The following is a 16,276-nucleotide window of genomic DNA, read 5'->3' as shown; positions in this document are numbered from 1 at the left end:
ATATTGCGCATATGCCTGTTTTTCTCCAAATTGCACAATCTGTGTAGTGACCACAGGGGTCAGCCTGAGGGTCAAAGGTTATGAGCTGAGATTCGATAGAATAGGCAGCAGTGGCGAGTCCCAGTGGAGAACAGTCCTGTGTTCTCTTAACCTGGTGAACAGCCCTGAGGATCACCCACACATTGGAGGACATGTGTGTGTGTGTGTTAGATGTCTGACTGTGCTCTAGTTCTGAGAAAAAGAAAAGAAAAAGTGAAGACCCGCACATTTAAGTATTTTTTATTGGTAACGTTTCAAGCCCTTACGGCCCTTCCTCAGACTTCCTGTGCTCTGGTTCTGATCATACAACGATACTGAATGATGGGGCCGTGCTGGTACAGTTATTTGACAGGGGGTTCAGACTGTCTAGGTACCTGTATCACAACAATGTATGAGTCACCACTAGGGTTGCAAAATACCGGGAATTTTCAAAGTTGGAAACTTTCCATGGGAATTAACGGGAATATATGGAAATTAACAGGAATAAACAGGAAATAATGGGAATAAACTGGGAATTTTTAATATGGCAAGTTAGTCTATAACAGGGAACGTAAATGTAGTGGACAAAACCCCATCTTGCAGCATAATATTAGTTAAAACAACCTGATTTAATGAAATTTCAGTCAAATTTCTACCCTGCACATACGTCAATCCCATGCACACAGCAATCAGCATAGGCTACTAGACATAAAGGACACCTATGATGCGTTCATGTGCATGGGGAAAATAAATTCCCAGTGAAAATGTCATCTCATGTGGGAATAACTGATGTGAAACTGGGGGAAGTTTGCAAACAGAGTTGCCCAGTTATTGGCTTGTCGTCACTTTTGTCCTCATTCAAATGGGTGTACGTCATTTTGCATAAACTGTAATGGGACGATTAATCTGTCTGATTAAGTTTGACAACTTTTTGCCATTTTCTGGGATTTTAACTGAACAAACTGATAGTCAGTTAATGTTCCAACCAATCGGATTTTGTTGTTGAGTGGCGTGGTTTATCTTGGGCAGTTCAGTGGTTTCAGTGTTGCTAGCTTAGCACACTAGTAAACCATAGGTAGAGAATGGGATTTCCGCTAGCATGGTAGCTAGCTTTGTATGCTAAGCTAAGTGAAAATACGAACAAACAAATCATATTGCTTATTACGAAACAAAATGTTAATGTTTGTATATGAAACAGTATGAATTATCAAAATTCCCAGTTAATTCCAGTAAAGTCCCATAATTTCCTTTAATTTCATGAAAGTTTCCAATTTGGAATATTCCCAAAATTCCCCAGCTTAACTTCCCATGGAAAGTTTCCGGTAAGTTTCCGGAAATTTACCGTAAATTTTCTGCCCCTTTGCAACCCTAGTCACCACTATTAAATCAGCTTCATTCATTGTACTGATATGCAAAATGAAGTTATTTAATTCTTTTAATTATGTGCACTTTCCAAAAAGTTTCTCATCTCACAAGAAGGACGATTTAGATGAATCATTATTCAAAACAAGGTGCATGCCATCCCAAGTTTGTTTTCTGCTCTTGTCGAGGGATGCACAAGTAGGGTGCTTAACCAACTCCCAAATTAAAATATGGTTTTCCTCATTTGCTCATTCAAACCTAATGCTCCCAGTGTGTGGTGACAATGTGTTGTGTGTGTGTGTGTCTGTGTGTGTGTATGTGTGTGTGTGTGTGTGTGTGTGTGTGTGTGTGTGTGTGTTTGTGTGTTTGTGTGTGTGTGTGTGTGCACCCGTGTGTTTGTGTGTGTGTGTGTGTGTGTGTGTGTGTGTGTGTGTGTGTGTGTGTGCATGTGCATGTGTGTATGCGCGCGTGCATGCTTTAAAAGTGCAGTAATCTGCTAATGACTTCAGCCTGACTCAAAATAAAACACACTCCACCACTTCCTCTCCCTTTCTCTGCAGTCCTTCCTACTTGATTTTATTTGAGTCATTTTCATTTTTAATATGACTAATTGGAATAATGCCGGAGGTACTTTAAATCATTAGTAAATGAACAGCCTGCCTTTATTAGTGGCCCACTTGTAAATAATGTATTGAATTCTTGGCATAAACATGATCAGCTCTCTGCTGTATTCATTATGGGGTAGAAAAGTATTGCTTGATTTCCCCTCACTGAAGTCATTTTAACAAATCCAATGTGAAAGATGATATTTGTGGAAGCGGTGATACAAATATATATTCACCCGGGGCTTCTTTCCATGCTAACAAGGGAAATTAAAAATGGCGACATGTACTGTAATTCAGCGTGTCTCTTCTTCTTCCACTCTGTTTATTTTTCTGCTTTGTTAAAAAAAAACAATCAAAACAGGCTGTTTTTGATTAAAGTCCATGCTCATTAAATGTCCATTTTTCTTACCTCCCGCCTTTCTTCTAAATCCATCTCTTTCCCTCTCTCCCTCTCTCATTCTTTCCCTCTTGCTCTCATTCTTTCCCTCTTCTCACAGGGATTGTGTCACATAGATTGGTAATTAATAATATGGTTGCACCCGTAATGTGCCATTAAGCTGTTGTTTCAGCCCTAATCCATGATAGCAATGAGCTGTAACTTTACAGCAGGAAATTGGTTTATGTTTAAACAACAAGTTAAATTGCTCTGGAGGAGCTCCGTCATCTGTGCCCCCCTCCTCTCCCCTGCTTGGCCCTGGATGCACAACTCGGGGTTTTGACCAGGAAACAAAAGGGCTATAAAAATATGTAAGCACCTTGAGGGGAAGTAGGAAGGGTTGAAGGGAATGGGCACAGCTGGTGGAATGGCCACACTCAACTGGAGTGTTTGAGGTACACACAAGATTTATTCGGGCTCCATGGCTGCTGAAATGTGTTGAAGATGTGTACACTGAACGCACCAATAGTGTAAAGAGTGCTCTGTAGTGTTACATTGCATTACATTACATTCCATTACATTCCATTGCATTACATTACATTACATTACATTACATTACATTACATTTAGCTGATGCTTTTTAACCAAAGCGACAAAAAGGGAAACAATCAAGTTACAGTGTGACAAGGACAACTTAGTGCTGCAATAAGTATTCCATAGAGTCAAGTGTCAGTTCTAGTCAGGTGGTAAGTGCTAGAGTTAGCGTTGGTAGCTATTGTAGTTGTGCCATTGCTCCTTGAGTTTCCATTTGATTAACGATACATTCTAAAGACCTTTTATCCACTGTAACTTACTCCTTAGGCAACATGCACTTCCAAAATGTCTAATGGCTGTTTATTTGGAATTGGAAAAGGGATTCCGATTTTCATGAGAATTGTGAGAAGATGTGAGAATTGTGAGACGTTCCCAGTATTCCCAACCTCCATGTTCGCTAAAGAAGAGTCATCCTGAAAAGTCCCTTTCCATGTCAGCGACAGACTGCAGAGCTGTTAGGTTATTACCAGACTGTGCTGATTCATCGTTTACACCCACCACATGGACAGACCCTTCATTGTAGATGATTCACAGCGAATAGACAGTGTAAGAAATAAAAGTTAGAGGGAGGAAGAGAGAGAGAGCAGAGGGAAAAAGGGGGGAGATGGCTTATGCTGTGATGCAGCAGTTGATCTTATTATCATGTAATCATTACCACACTTGTTACAGAGGCCACGATATTATCCAGCTGAAAGCAGCTTTACACACACACACACACACACACACACACACACACACACACACAGACACAAACACACACACACACATGCACACACACACACACACACACACACACACTCACACACACACACACACATGTACACACTTACAAACACAGGCAGCAGAGCTGAAAGAGGCTAAGGGTGTGATGACATTGGATTATTCATTGTCTGTGGCACAAACTTAATTGACAGCAGAATCGGCAACGCTGGCGACATCTCTGCATGGACGCAGGACAGAGCAGAGAGTGTAAGCCCGAGAGCGAAAGAGGAGAGCTGAAATAGAATGGCTGCACTCTTCCACTCAATGGCTTTCCCACAACCCTCCATCTTCACATAAGACGTGGGCCTTTTTAAATGCAAAGTCCTCACAAAACCATACACTGCAAATCTCAGACATGAGTCAGTGTTTATAGCAGGAGTGACAAAAATAGACAGCAAGAAGGACAAAAAATCTCAGAACAGATGTCTGCGAAAAGGCTTAATTGTTGTTCAGTGCCGCTATTGTAAATGTGTTAAATTATAAGCCACAGCCTGTTCTCTAGTTCATATCTGTGTATTCATGTTGTTTTCATTTGTGTATAACATATGTTCAGGTCCATATTCTGTATGTAGGCTATACGTTTGTAGATAGATAGATAGATAGATAGATAGATACTTTATTGATCCCCAGGGGAAATTCAAGTGTGTGCCTCTATGTATATATGTATTTACGTACATATGGATGTATGTATGTATTCATGCTGCCATGTGTTAAACACATGGACAGTCATTTGTGTGTGTGTGTGTGTGCGTGTGTGTGTGTGTGTGTGTGTGTGTGTGTGTGTGTGTGTGTGTGTGTGTGTGTGTGTGTGTGTGTGTGTGTGCGTGTGTGTCTCTGCCTGCCCTACCCACGAGTGCATCCGCCTGAGTGCTGTTTGATACATTACACCCCAGGCACAGTCTATGCAAATCAGGCCCAGACAATTGCAGCGTGTTTGCATAACATATTCCTCCTCTTATTGATTGCAGGGGAGTTATCTATCCAGTGGAGCCCCCAAAAAAGCCCTGATATCTCTTTCTCTCTCAAGCACCTCTCGAATCACATGAATCATACGGAGAGCATGAGATATTATTACCTCTATCTTGGTGAAATATGACTGTTTGTTCCAGAGGTTCAGCACTGCTGGCTTTAAGGCCTGGGAGTCCCCTCCACACACATCCCCCAGCCCATCACCACTCCCCCCCCCCCCAATCCATTCCACCTGTTCCTGGTCACGGGGAATTTCAATGGAAACGAGGCCTAACCTTCAACGCATCATAGCACCCAGTGGATAACCATCAGTGCAGCCAGCTTAGCTTTCCACAAGGGAAAAAGAGGGCACTTGGGAGAGCTTCTTTGGAGAGAGCTGGGTAGTCACACACAGCATTTTTGCTCAAACAGATGAGCTGAAAATGTGTGAAGTTAATCATATTCTTTTGGCTACATTGCTGTAATGGAGGACAGCGATAATAGCAGGTTACATTACTGACGCTCCGGTGATTTGGCCGTCCAATTACACTGACCACGCAGGCTTCCAGCGGCCAATCAGGCAGTGAAGTGATGCCTTTGTCACCTGTCAAACATGCTGGGTATTTAATAGAGATGTCCGCTTGAATGTTTCCATTGACAATGATAGGTCGGGTTTTCCCCTCCACACAAAGCAATTTGTCTGTGGTCTTGCCCCAGCTCATTTCGTTCAGTTCAGTGTGTGTGTGTGTGTGTGTGTGTGTGTGTGTTTGTGTGGTGCCTGTGGTAGCACAGGAATGGATTTGCCCCCTGGTGCCCCTGTGCAGCCCGGGGTGTGCCAGCCTCCTGCTGCCCGCTGTCAGGGTGCGTCTTAGTCAGCCACCGACCCTCAGGGAGGAGGCCCCTTGGTGGGAGAAGGGTGGTCTCTGGGCCTGCCTGACATCCTAACCTTTTGCAAAAAAATGCTCGGAGACAAGCGTTTAGAAAAACAAAAGCCCACCAGCCTCCCTACACGCCCCACACAACCTGACCTTTCACTGCCGGTGCTATTGTGGCGGCTCTGTCGTCAGGGAGACAAATAAATAAATAAAGTGAAAAGGAAGAATGGATTCATTTATTTATTTGGAAGTGCTACTAATTGGGGTTAGTGTGGTACAGAGCTTGTGATTTTATACCCTCATACCATTCGTTCTCGGCATGAGAGTGGGGACCGGCCTGTAGAGTGATAAAGAGTGAAAAAGAGATATGTAAAATAAATAAAGAAATCTACTTCTATCAAACCAAGTGTCAAACACTATTTGTTTACATTACTGTCAGAGATTTTAACCAAAGCATACTGCTGTATGTATATTGTGTATTGTACATCGATAGCATAATATGGTCCAAGAGATGAAGATAAATGCAAAAGGAACATAAAACAAACACTGTCAAATAAATGGCATCTGCCCTACGCTGCAAAGTGGTCTCTTATGTAATGGAACTATAGGAATTCTATGTAATCAGTATAGGACACTGAAAGCTGAAACAGCTTTGTTTTCTTTCAGATAAAATTGATACATCTTGAGCACAATGTTAAGAGTGATTTGAAGATAAAGTGTTTTTAATCAAGCCGTCTTAGCAGGTTATATCTTCCTAAGCATCACGGACAGGTCAAGTGACTGGTTCATTATGTCAAGAATTCCCAGGCACAGTTCAGCCTTTGATAACCCTCATTTGCATCGTCTCTCTATCTTTGAGAGACGATGGCTTATCTCCTTAAACCCCTTTTCTTCCATTGTTTTTAGCCCCAGCATCATCTCCACTGTAAAGGCAAACAACCAGAGAATGATGGCTGAACAGGACTGTTTGAAGCTTTTGTCACAGGCCAAGGTCCTGGTTTGCTCTGCCCTGGGGTGCGGGGTCAGCGAGGGATTGGGGGGGGGGGGGGGGAGGGTGTCAGGGTTGTTCCAGTTCATCCCTGCCGCCTTTAGTCCTGCTGCACCACACCTTCTGGCACAGTGACAGCAGACAGCCACGGGGCCGACGCACTGTCCTCGTTTCTGTCAAGGGAGGCCTGAGCCCCGGCGCGTCTGCTCTCCGTCCGCAGCACACGTCGCTCTTTGACAGCACTGTGATCGGAGAGAACGCCAGGCTTTGATGTCTGATTTAGGGATTTTTCAGAGGAACGGATCTGACTGTAAAGCAAGCTGATTTGCTTTTGTGCACTGCGCAAGCCAGAGATGTTATGACTGCAGGGCAAACGGCTGGTTTGCAATAAAACGGGTGGCCCAGGCCCAATTTGCATTAGCCTCAGGTGTGATACAGGTAAAGAGTGTGTGATCTCTTATCAGAATGCAAATCACCTCTTAAGTGGTAGGCACCACAGGACACAAGTGTTGATTATCTGCCTGAGCTCCTCTGATGTGGGGCGTCACTTTGGTAGAGGCCATGTTTTATTTATACAATGTGTTTGTTAAATGGGAAAAAAAGGAATGTATTGGACAAAATATGGATGTGTTTCACAAAAAAGAAAAATATATGAATACTATATTTTGTATTTAATTCAGAAAATTACAGTCATTATTTTGTTTTTCGTTTTTTTTTTGTTGTCTGCAGAATTAAAAGTAACAAACAAAATACCACTGTTCAAAACATATTCTCACAAATAAGGCTGAGCTGAATTGGATTTGACATCACTTTCTGTGCACAAAGCACTTTTGACAAAGTGAAGTCATTCCATATTCATTGTGTTGTTGCAGCAGATTGCTGTTGACTGCAGAGACCCTTCGACTGCATTCATGGCTCACTCAGTTCTGCATGCACTCAGCGTTTCATAATGGTGGTAGCATGATTACAGGACGCAAAACAACATTAAGACAAATGTGTGCGGTTCGGCCTGCTTGGCAGTTGTCGATGGCAACTGGATGCCCAAAAAGTCTGTCAAGTCTGGCGCCAAACCGAGTGGAGTAGCAGCAGACTGCTGCCACAGGTCGTTTTCGTCTCGCTGACCTGACTGTAAGTCACATGACATTTGTCGGTGCTATGCCACCTTCACATCCACAAAAAGCCCCTTAGTGTCACATAGTGTCATCCCCTTTCCTCCTCCCTCCCCTCCCTCTCCGACCCCTCATCTGCCATCAGGTTGAGGGAGGAGGATCCAAAGACTCTGTCTGCCCCGGCTGGGTCGTAGCTCGGCGTTGTGTGCTCTCGTACGCCTGTCGTCGCCTGGAGCTCCAAGACTCATTATGCCGCATGAGATTTATTAAAATAGATTAAGGAATTGTTAATTAAGTCATTAATTACATTATTTAAGCAGCATTGACAGATAAGGCAGCATGGTGGGGATGGGGGGAGGGTATGAAGCAGAGAAGCATGGGGGGATAGTGGGGGGGGGGGATCTGGTGAGAGGTGTCAGGATTGTGCCGAAATGTCTTAAGAGGATTTTGAATGGTGATGAGGCACTTCGGAGTGTGCCAACCAGAAAAGCCCAAGCACTAAAACATGCTCATACAGTACAAACCATGCAATACGTGACAGACATTGTCTTCTCTTCCTATCCTCTCCCCTCAGCACTAATGTATTAATAATACATAAATACATTAATCAATACCTCTGTAGCCGAAGGGCAGCTGAGGGTCCAGGAACAGATCTGGCCCTGGTCCGGTGCTGGCTCACCAGATCATGGTCTCCACAGCGGCCTGCTGCTGGGGACATACAGTCAGAAATCTCACCAGCAGGCAGACAATCCAATAATGCATTTAACACTTGGACCAAGGCTTTTCAATTAAATCGTAATTCTGGGCATATTAAATAATTAAGACACAGTATTGGTTTGCGGCTCTTTTCAAGGATCATACCTGTGATTTACTCTACAGTGACTAGGAGACGTTTATGCATTGTATCCGTTTCCATATTTAATGACCTTGACTCTCTGTTGCACATGTATTGACACATAGAACTGATACATAAAGCACAGACAACTAGGCCAGATTGTGCTCTAGTTCCTCTTTTGCAACTTTAAATCTTTCATTGTGTGAGCATTTGGAGGAAACATTTGGAGTGACATTTGGACGAAGGCCTCAAACCATATTTCCAAGCTGTTTAAAAAGAAAAAAGAGGGCAAAAAAACATGGGAGCGATCTCAAGATGGATTACCACCGAGGTGATCCTGTGAGCTTCCCTTATCTGTTGACAGCTTAGTTACCGTGAAGGACAAGAAATGTGTTTTTCAATTCACTGAGAACGGAGCTTTCTTTGTCCTTCGCAGACCTGCATTAAGGAGCTGGCCGATCGTCCTGTGATAAGTGCAAATAACTGGGCCCTGAAATGACTTGAGAGCTATGCCTGATTTGCTCCTCGCCAGTGATTATTTGTCTGAAAAAGTTTCCAGACTGTTTTGTCCCCTGTCCACCCAGAGTTCCTCTCTCTGGGTTTTATCTTTTATCTGTTTCTTGATGATTGGTTCAACTTGGCCACCAAGGCACTGCCATCCAGGGAGTTCTTGGATACCTCGAAACAGCCTTGAAAAACTTACAAAACAGGGTTTGAAACAGGGTATCAAGAAAGCTTAGTTTGCTTTATTTATCAAAGTTATTGATGTCTATAGATCAGTTTTTTATATGAAGGTCTATAGATACATTGACATTTCGACTATACTGTTAGCGATAGAGTGATGAAAATAGGGCTTTTAATCCCTGTGTAGTTCATTGCTTTCTACAATCAGAATGCAGTCATTCACTGAGGTAAATGCTTATGAAGAGGGAGGACACATATTCCTCTTGAACTTGAGAAAGGCCAATAGGTTATGTATACAGTATATTCACTCACACACACACACAAACACACACACACACACACATGCGCTGTCACACAAAAGTTATATTATGTAAGTTTCCCAAAGTCATTGAAGTCAATTTGCTGTACATCATTTGTGCTGCGATGGAGGTAAACAAGTTATTCAAGCGATGCTGAAAGGCCACTGTTACCTGAGGGCTTACAGCCTCGAAACAACAGTCCTCCATCTTGTCATCTCCACTACTTCAGTGAGGTTGCCGGGCAACCTGGAGTGACCCGACTCTTCATAATCAAGTGGCTCTTGATTGTGCGGCGGTTGACTGTTATGAAATGAGCCCTGGAGAGCACTGTGCATGCCGCCACGGCAACCAAGTGGGAGCCGAGTGTCCTTGCCCAGGTGAACGGAGTCATGAGATTTGATGACATGGCCATTTGAGAAATTGGTCTAGCATTTTGAGAGTAGAGTAAATCAGTTAACAAAGCGAATTTGCACAAAGGCATTTACATGAAGGCAGGCAAATCACAAAAGCAGTCAGCCAAAATATTTTTTTTCTTCTCATGCTCTCTGCTTTTTGAGCAGTTTCTTGTTTCTTATCTTTGCAATTAATCAAATAGATTGGTAACTTTGAGGAATGTTCCTTTGTGGGCATCAATTCTACCCAAATGTCATAATGGTAGATTCAAAAACAAGGAGAGGAAGAAGAATATTCACACCTTTCAACTCAAGTCGCTATTTTTGTGAGGTATTCTGCCTTTGTTTTTAATGCAGTTTGACTTAATTTAAGAAGAGAATGTCTTATGTAGAGCTTTAGTGAGAATTTATAAGTTCTCTCCTCTTGACAAGTTTAATCACACTTCATAAATGAAGGCATTGGGAAAATGATTCATGTTTCATTCCAAAGGTGGTTTCATCTGATTAGATTACTCTGGGCTGTCACCTTTTTGTAACCACACATTCTTTCTGAAAATACATTACATGCCTCAGTTAATACTCAACCAATTAAATGTGCTTGCCGTTTTGAACTGTCAAACTCCAATAATTAAAAGCACTTATGTAACACACTTCAGTCCAAGTAAGTAAAAACTGAAGTAACACACTTCACCAAAGTCCAGAATCAAACCAATAACCCTTGAAAGGGTAAAATAGGCAAACACCATGCTTAACAATGCATGCCGTTGGTTTGGGAAATATATTTGCTGCTGCAAAACCATAAATGTCTGCATCACTCTGGCTCTACTCGGCAAGGGGTGCTGACATCTCAGATGAAAGCTTTATTGGCTGGGGAGTCTCTGTGATAAAAATGATTAAATATAAACTGATTAGTTTCACAGTTTTGTGGCACAAGGCACTTATCTATGTATAATAAAGATATCACTTAATATGTAATTACTTACTCTGCATTGGTATTGATACATAGCAATTTAGGATAATGCACATGACAAATCTCTATCATTGTGTCTAATTATTATAGTTGCTTGTGTGAGGAGAAATCCCAGTGCATGTGCTTTTGGACGTTAAAGTTTAAAGATAAATATATACCTTGAAGCGGAGGTCAGATCTCTAGAAAAGCAGCATACAAAAGCAAAGGAAAATTCAAGCTTTTGATAATGCATAAGAATGACAATAATCGCTATATTTGGGAGTGCACCATTAGTGAACCCTAGGTGATTCATAATTGATAATACCACAGAGAGCGGAAGGCTATCAATCACTGCAAGATGACTACAAGAATGTAAGTGTATACTTTTGCATGTTATATATGTAAGTGTATATATAATAAGTGTAATTGGATTTTCAATTGGTTGCAAAGAATACATTTGATGAAACTGTTACATAGGCCATGAATATTGTAAATAGACTTCCTGTGTATATTCAAAGGAATACAGCTCTAATGTGGTTCACAATGTATGACAAGGTCCCAAGGGTCTAGGTCTCAGCATATGATTTTGCATATGTTGATGTGAAACAAATGTCTGATGACATTGAATTCTTTTATTGTCCCCATAACAGCAATAATCTCAATATGTGTGTAATTCCTTCATCAAACCTTAAAAAGACATTTGGCAAATAATTCAGCAAACACCATGATACTACAAAATGCATGTTCTGATGTTCTCATGACATGATTTCATACATGTGAGTTCTCAGAACCGGTTTCCCCCCTTCCTGTCTCCACAGGTGTGTGGCGAGCTGCCTGGGCCGCCGCTACCGGCAGGCGCAGCGCTCGGCGTTCAGCCTGCTGCCGCGGCCGGTGGAGAGGGAGGAGGGGGAGCAGGAGGAGAAGAAGAGCAACGTGGCCCGCTCTGCTCCGTGGTGGGGCGGAGTGACCGAAGCCACAGCCGTTGCTCAAGGCTCCCGCACGCCAGAGGGCAAACAGGAGGAGGCCCACGCCAGAGCACCCGGGTTAGGCCTGAAGCTGTGAGAGGGCTTCAGGAGGGTGGAGGAGAAAGGGTGGGCTGGGGTGGGGGTGGGGGTGGGCGGGGGGGGGTTGAATGGAGGTGGCAGGAGAAGTCCATTGCCCATCGCCATGGCCACCCTGGACGAAAAGGAAATAGCCCAGCAGCAAAGCAGCGTGGGGGACATGGGTGGGAGGGGTGCGAGGGAAACAGATTGAGTCTCAGTGACTCATTTAGCTTCTGGATCACACAGACCCGCACCCCTGCTGGCCATTCTGGCCATGTGTCAGTGGAACAGACATGTTGGAAAGAGGGCTGGGGGTTTTAGTGTGAGTGTGTGCGTGTGCGTGTGCGTGTGCGTGTGCGTGTGCGTGTGTGTGTGTGTGTGTGTGTGTGTACTGTGGGTTTGAAGGTTAAGGAGTAATAATAAGACTCAGGTGTTGAGCCTATGATGTACTTTTTGATTAATTGAGCTCATGGAAATTTGACAAGTGTTTCCATGATGTACACTTAATGCTCACTCAATGACATCCTCAAACTTAGTCAGTGCACAACTTATTCTCTTTTAAGTCACTTTGGATAAAAGCATCTGCCAAATGGGTAAATGGACAGCTCGTGTAAATATAAAATTGCAATTCAAACTATAATCAGAACACACAGTACAGCCCTAATCTATTTCAGTATTTTATATTTTCTACTTTTATATTCTGACATGATATGTAAAATAAATGTGTTTTTATTTTTATTTCTTGCTTTAATGCAAATATTTAACCCAGTTATATTATGCACTTGTCACTTTTTCTTTGTAAGTCATGAATATTTCTTTTTGCACAGTGTGTTTCTTGGACTTTGTTTGGCCAGGTTTCTCTTGCAGTAGATGCATCAGTATGGTGGCCCTGAAGTACCTTGCAAAATTTACATTTCAAAAAACAAAATTGCAAATAGCAATTCCATGATGAAGAGAGGATAATATGTTTTACTTTTAGTAAATTTACCATGTTCTGGTCACTACAGGATTAACATGTGTCATTTATTGTTCCTCATAAGTGCAGTGGAGGTTCATAGTTGAGTTTGGAATCAGTAACCCAACAAATCAGCAAGTCCCATTTCTAAGTAGACAATTCACAAACAACTGTGAAACAACTTTTCAGTGAAGTCTGATTCTACCAGCTCTTACCTGAGAGCTGCTTAATTGGCCTGCATGCTTTTGTTCAAGAGCTGCCTGTTCCTCTTACCTGTGCAATTACCCACTGAAGCCAAAAGGTCACTCTGCCTGTTTATCGGCAGTGGTGTGTGGTGTGGCAAACTGGATTAAGATTTCAAGATGGCTAGACATTGAGCCTTACACAGTCTTATAATCATATGAAGGTTGTTTACATACTGCTAGCAACCTAACTACATTTTGAGGCAATACCAAGTCCATGAACTCAAGCTTGGTAATGGTCTCTGAGGCATAAGTGTTTTTTTTTCTTGTGTTTACTTATTATACTTATACTCTAAGTACCACTTATTAGAAAGCCCTTGGGAGAGGTGATGGCCAATAACACAACAGTTGTGTTTCCATTTCTACGCCAAACCCCATTACAGTGTTAGCAAGAGCAAGAGAGAATGAGTGAGGTAGAGAGAGGGAGAGAAATGGAGAGGTGTGTGAATGGGCAGGTGGCTAATATAAGAGAAGGTCATTAAACAGATTGGAATGTAGCCTGAATAGAATTTGCAAATGAAAACCCTGATAGGAGCAAATGGAGGTAACAGGTGAGAGAGCCTCCACTCTGAGTTCGGCATGGCCTCTGAAAGCATCCCTGCTGTCTGTGTGTGACAAAGGGAACAATAACAGCCCTGATTTTTTTGTCTTTTAATGCTCCTGTGACATGCACTTCTCTACCTCTCTCTGTCTCCTTTTCTTTTCTCCTCCCTCGTCTGAAGTAGTTCACTGATGGTTCCTGTGTTCTCTCCCAGAGCTCTCCTCCTGTTTGTCTCTGACAACAAGCTCTGGCGATGCCTCTCAGTTCTCCCTGTTCAGATGAGAACTCAGCCTTGTTGTCGTTGTCACATGTGCTCCCCAACCGAATTCCCTCTATGTAAAACCACATGGGAATGCTACCCCAACTCTAAGAACCACGCATGGTTCCCTTACAGAGATGAAGAGAGATTTATCCAATAACCAAGACCCTCACATAGCCAAAGTTGAGAAATGCCACAGCGAAACATCATTATCATGAACCTCAACAACAGCAGCAGCAGTGGGGAGACAGACCCCCGTTTGACAAAGCCAGTGCCAGTGTGTGGGTGTGGGGGATCGGCTGTAGGGGTGTGAGTGTGTGAGTGTGTGTGTGTGTGTGTGTGTGTGTGTGGTAGGAGGGCTTAGCTCACGCACAGAGGGCCAGATGGGCATGTTCATGAGTGTGTGAGCGTGGATTACTCCTGCAGCTGCGGCTCCACATGGCACAGCCAGACTGCGGGAGGCAGACACTGGGCACATGGACCAAGACCAGGGGGGTGGGGGCGGAGGTCGAGGCGCAGGACTCTCTCCCAAAGTCCTGCGCCCCCTTGCACTGGCACAGATTGGGTCTCAAAAAAAGGGCACATGCCCCCACTACGCGCGCGACACGCATGCTTTCGGACTCTTTGGGGCCGAAAGAGCAGCGTTTTGGAATGCTGCTCAGGGGTCGGACGCCAACTCTGAAGGTCTTGTTGAAGCTCTGAAGAGGGGTACTGTGTTTTATGCAACACAACCCCCCAAATCCAACCCGACCCCAGTTAACAGCCCTCTCCCCCTGGCTATGTTTGTGCTGGTCTTTTTTGAAAATGGTAATCTCACCACAGATGTGCAGCGATGCACACATGGTTCGGTGGTAATTGAAGACCAAATTAGATTAGACCATCTCCCAGTGAAAATGTATTTTGAGGTCGAACCTCTGCTTGTTTATTATAATGTCTTCCTCCAGTAGCTCCACTGAAATATTCTCGAGTGTATGCGTTCTTGTCATTTGAATTATGGGAGGCAAATGTCCAAATTATACATTTAGAGTATTTCAACGCAGCAGACAAGAGATGAAATGCAATCATCAGAGGATTTAAGAGGATATGATCCTGATATTTTCCTTTGTCCATGACACGATGAGTTATTATGTTAAAGCTCTCCGATGGGAATTGCCACTCACAACACGTGCAACATACCACTACAGCCTGCTGCGCTGCGCCATGCCTGTGCTACTGATAGGGCTGCATGAAGTGTTTTCGATTTACATGGGGGTCTGAGCGACCAAGCCTTACCTTTTTGGAAATGGAACAAAAATGCTTTCATCGTTTAAAGTCCGGGTCGAGCGTGTAATCTGCTCTTGGCCCGGCCAGGATCAGACATCATAACTAGCTGTTAACCCAACAGATGACAATCTGTCTCGGTGAAGGACAAAGCCACTCTTGTTTCCCCTCCTCCCTATCTATCACTCCTTCCCTCTCTTTGCTCCCAATGATCATGTTTAGCCAAGTACGCAATCACATCTCCAAAACATTTTTTTACACAGATATATGTATTGTGTTTTGTTAATGATATGTGTTAATAATAAATGCTGTGTGTTTCTTTGAAATATGTTTGTTGCTGAGAAACTGAAATAAAGTGTTCATACAGTAGAACCGAGTTTATTAGAGATTCTTTTCCAGTTATGTAATATAATATTATCTATGGTGACTGTGAATTTCTACAGAGCCTGGCCAACAATACCAAGTTCTATGACCTTACGATCCAAGTATTCACAAAGAAAAATTTTTGAAATATTTTGCACTTGGTCAGTAATTATAATCCCAATGACTCCGCTGTTCAGCCTCAGTTTCAACAAGGTTTAATTTGCCTCAACTTCAGTATTGCCTTTCCCTAATGTCTCAGAGCTTAACCCAACCAAATAAACAACAACAACAACAAAGTCTGACGCCTGCAGTCGTTCCCAGGTCAGTGATCAGTACAGTCATCTGTGTGGGAAGCAGGGCCTGCCTTTTCAACAGTAATGAATTCAGTTCATTTTCATGAGGTGGTAACGTGCCAAACACCTCTTGTGCTGACCACAGTCCAGGGGAACAGTCCCGCTGCTGCCCCTCACTGTGCACCAGAGCCCCATTCCTTTGAAGCGTCAGCGCCGACTTTGGCAGGGAGCACCCATGTGCCAAATGTCCCATGACGTCCAGGATTTTTGATCTGCACGCGTTCAGCTACCTGATGAGTAAGATTAGACAAAAGCCAGGATGCCATTTGCATATTGTGTGAGAAGGCCCGGCATGGTGCCGCGTGTCACTGAGGCACAGACTGTCGACGGGGTTGAGTGGCGGAGAACGGTTTTCAAAAAGTTCAGACAATTTCGGTCTGAAGGAGAAGTGTGCAGACTGTTTTGTGGCTCTTCTCTGATTGTCCCACCAGTCCAAAGCCCTGCTTGCCACACAAACACGCCAG

General features: G+C 43.4%; 1 protein-coding gene across 2 annotated transcripts in view; it reads left to right on the top strand.

Annotated features, from left to right (window-relative positions):
• Positions 1–15,468, top strand: part of LOC121678004 — a 99,942-nt gene extending 84,474 nt beyond the window's left edge. For both annotated transcript variants that reach the window (XM_042057166.1, XM_042057167.1), the window contains exon 5: positions 11,615–15,468. In XM_042057166.1, coding sequence (XP_041913100.1) covers positions 11,615–11,858 — 244 coding nt within the window. In that variant the 3' untranslated portion in view covers positions 11,859–15,468. The remainder of the gene's footprint in view (positions 1–11,614) is intronic.
• The last annotated feature ends 808 nt before the right edge of the window (positions 15,469–16,276 follow it).

Source organism: Alosa sapidissima, chromosome 12 (genome assembly GCF_018492685.1).
Source record: "Alosa sapidissima isolate fAloSap1 chromosome 12, fAloSap1.pri, whole genome shotgun sequence".
Classification (NCBI taxonomy): Eukaryota; Metazoa; Chordata; class Actinopteri; order Clupeiformes; family Clupeidae; genus Alosa; species Alosa sapidissima.
This window is presented reverse-complemented; position numbering and strand designations above follow the sequence as displayed.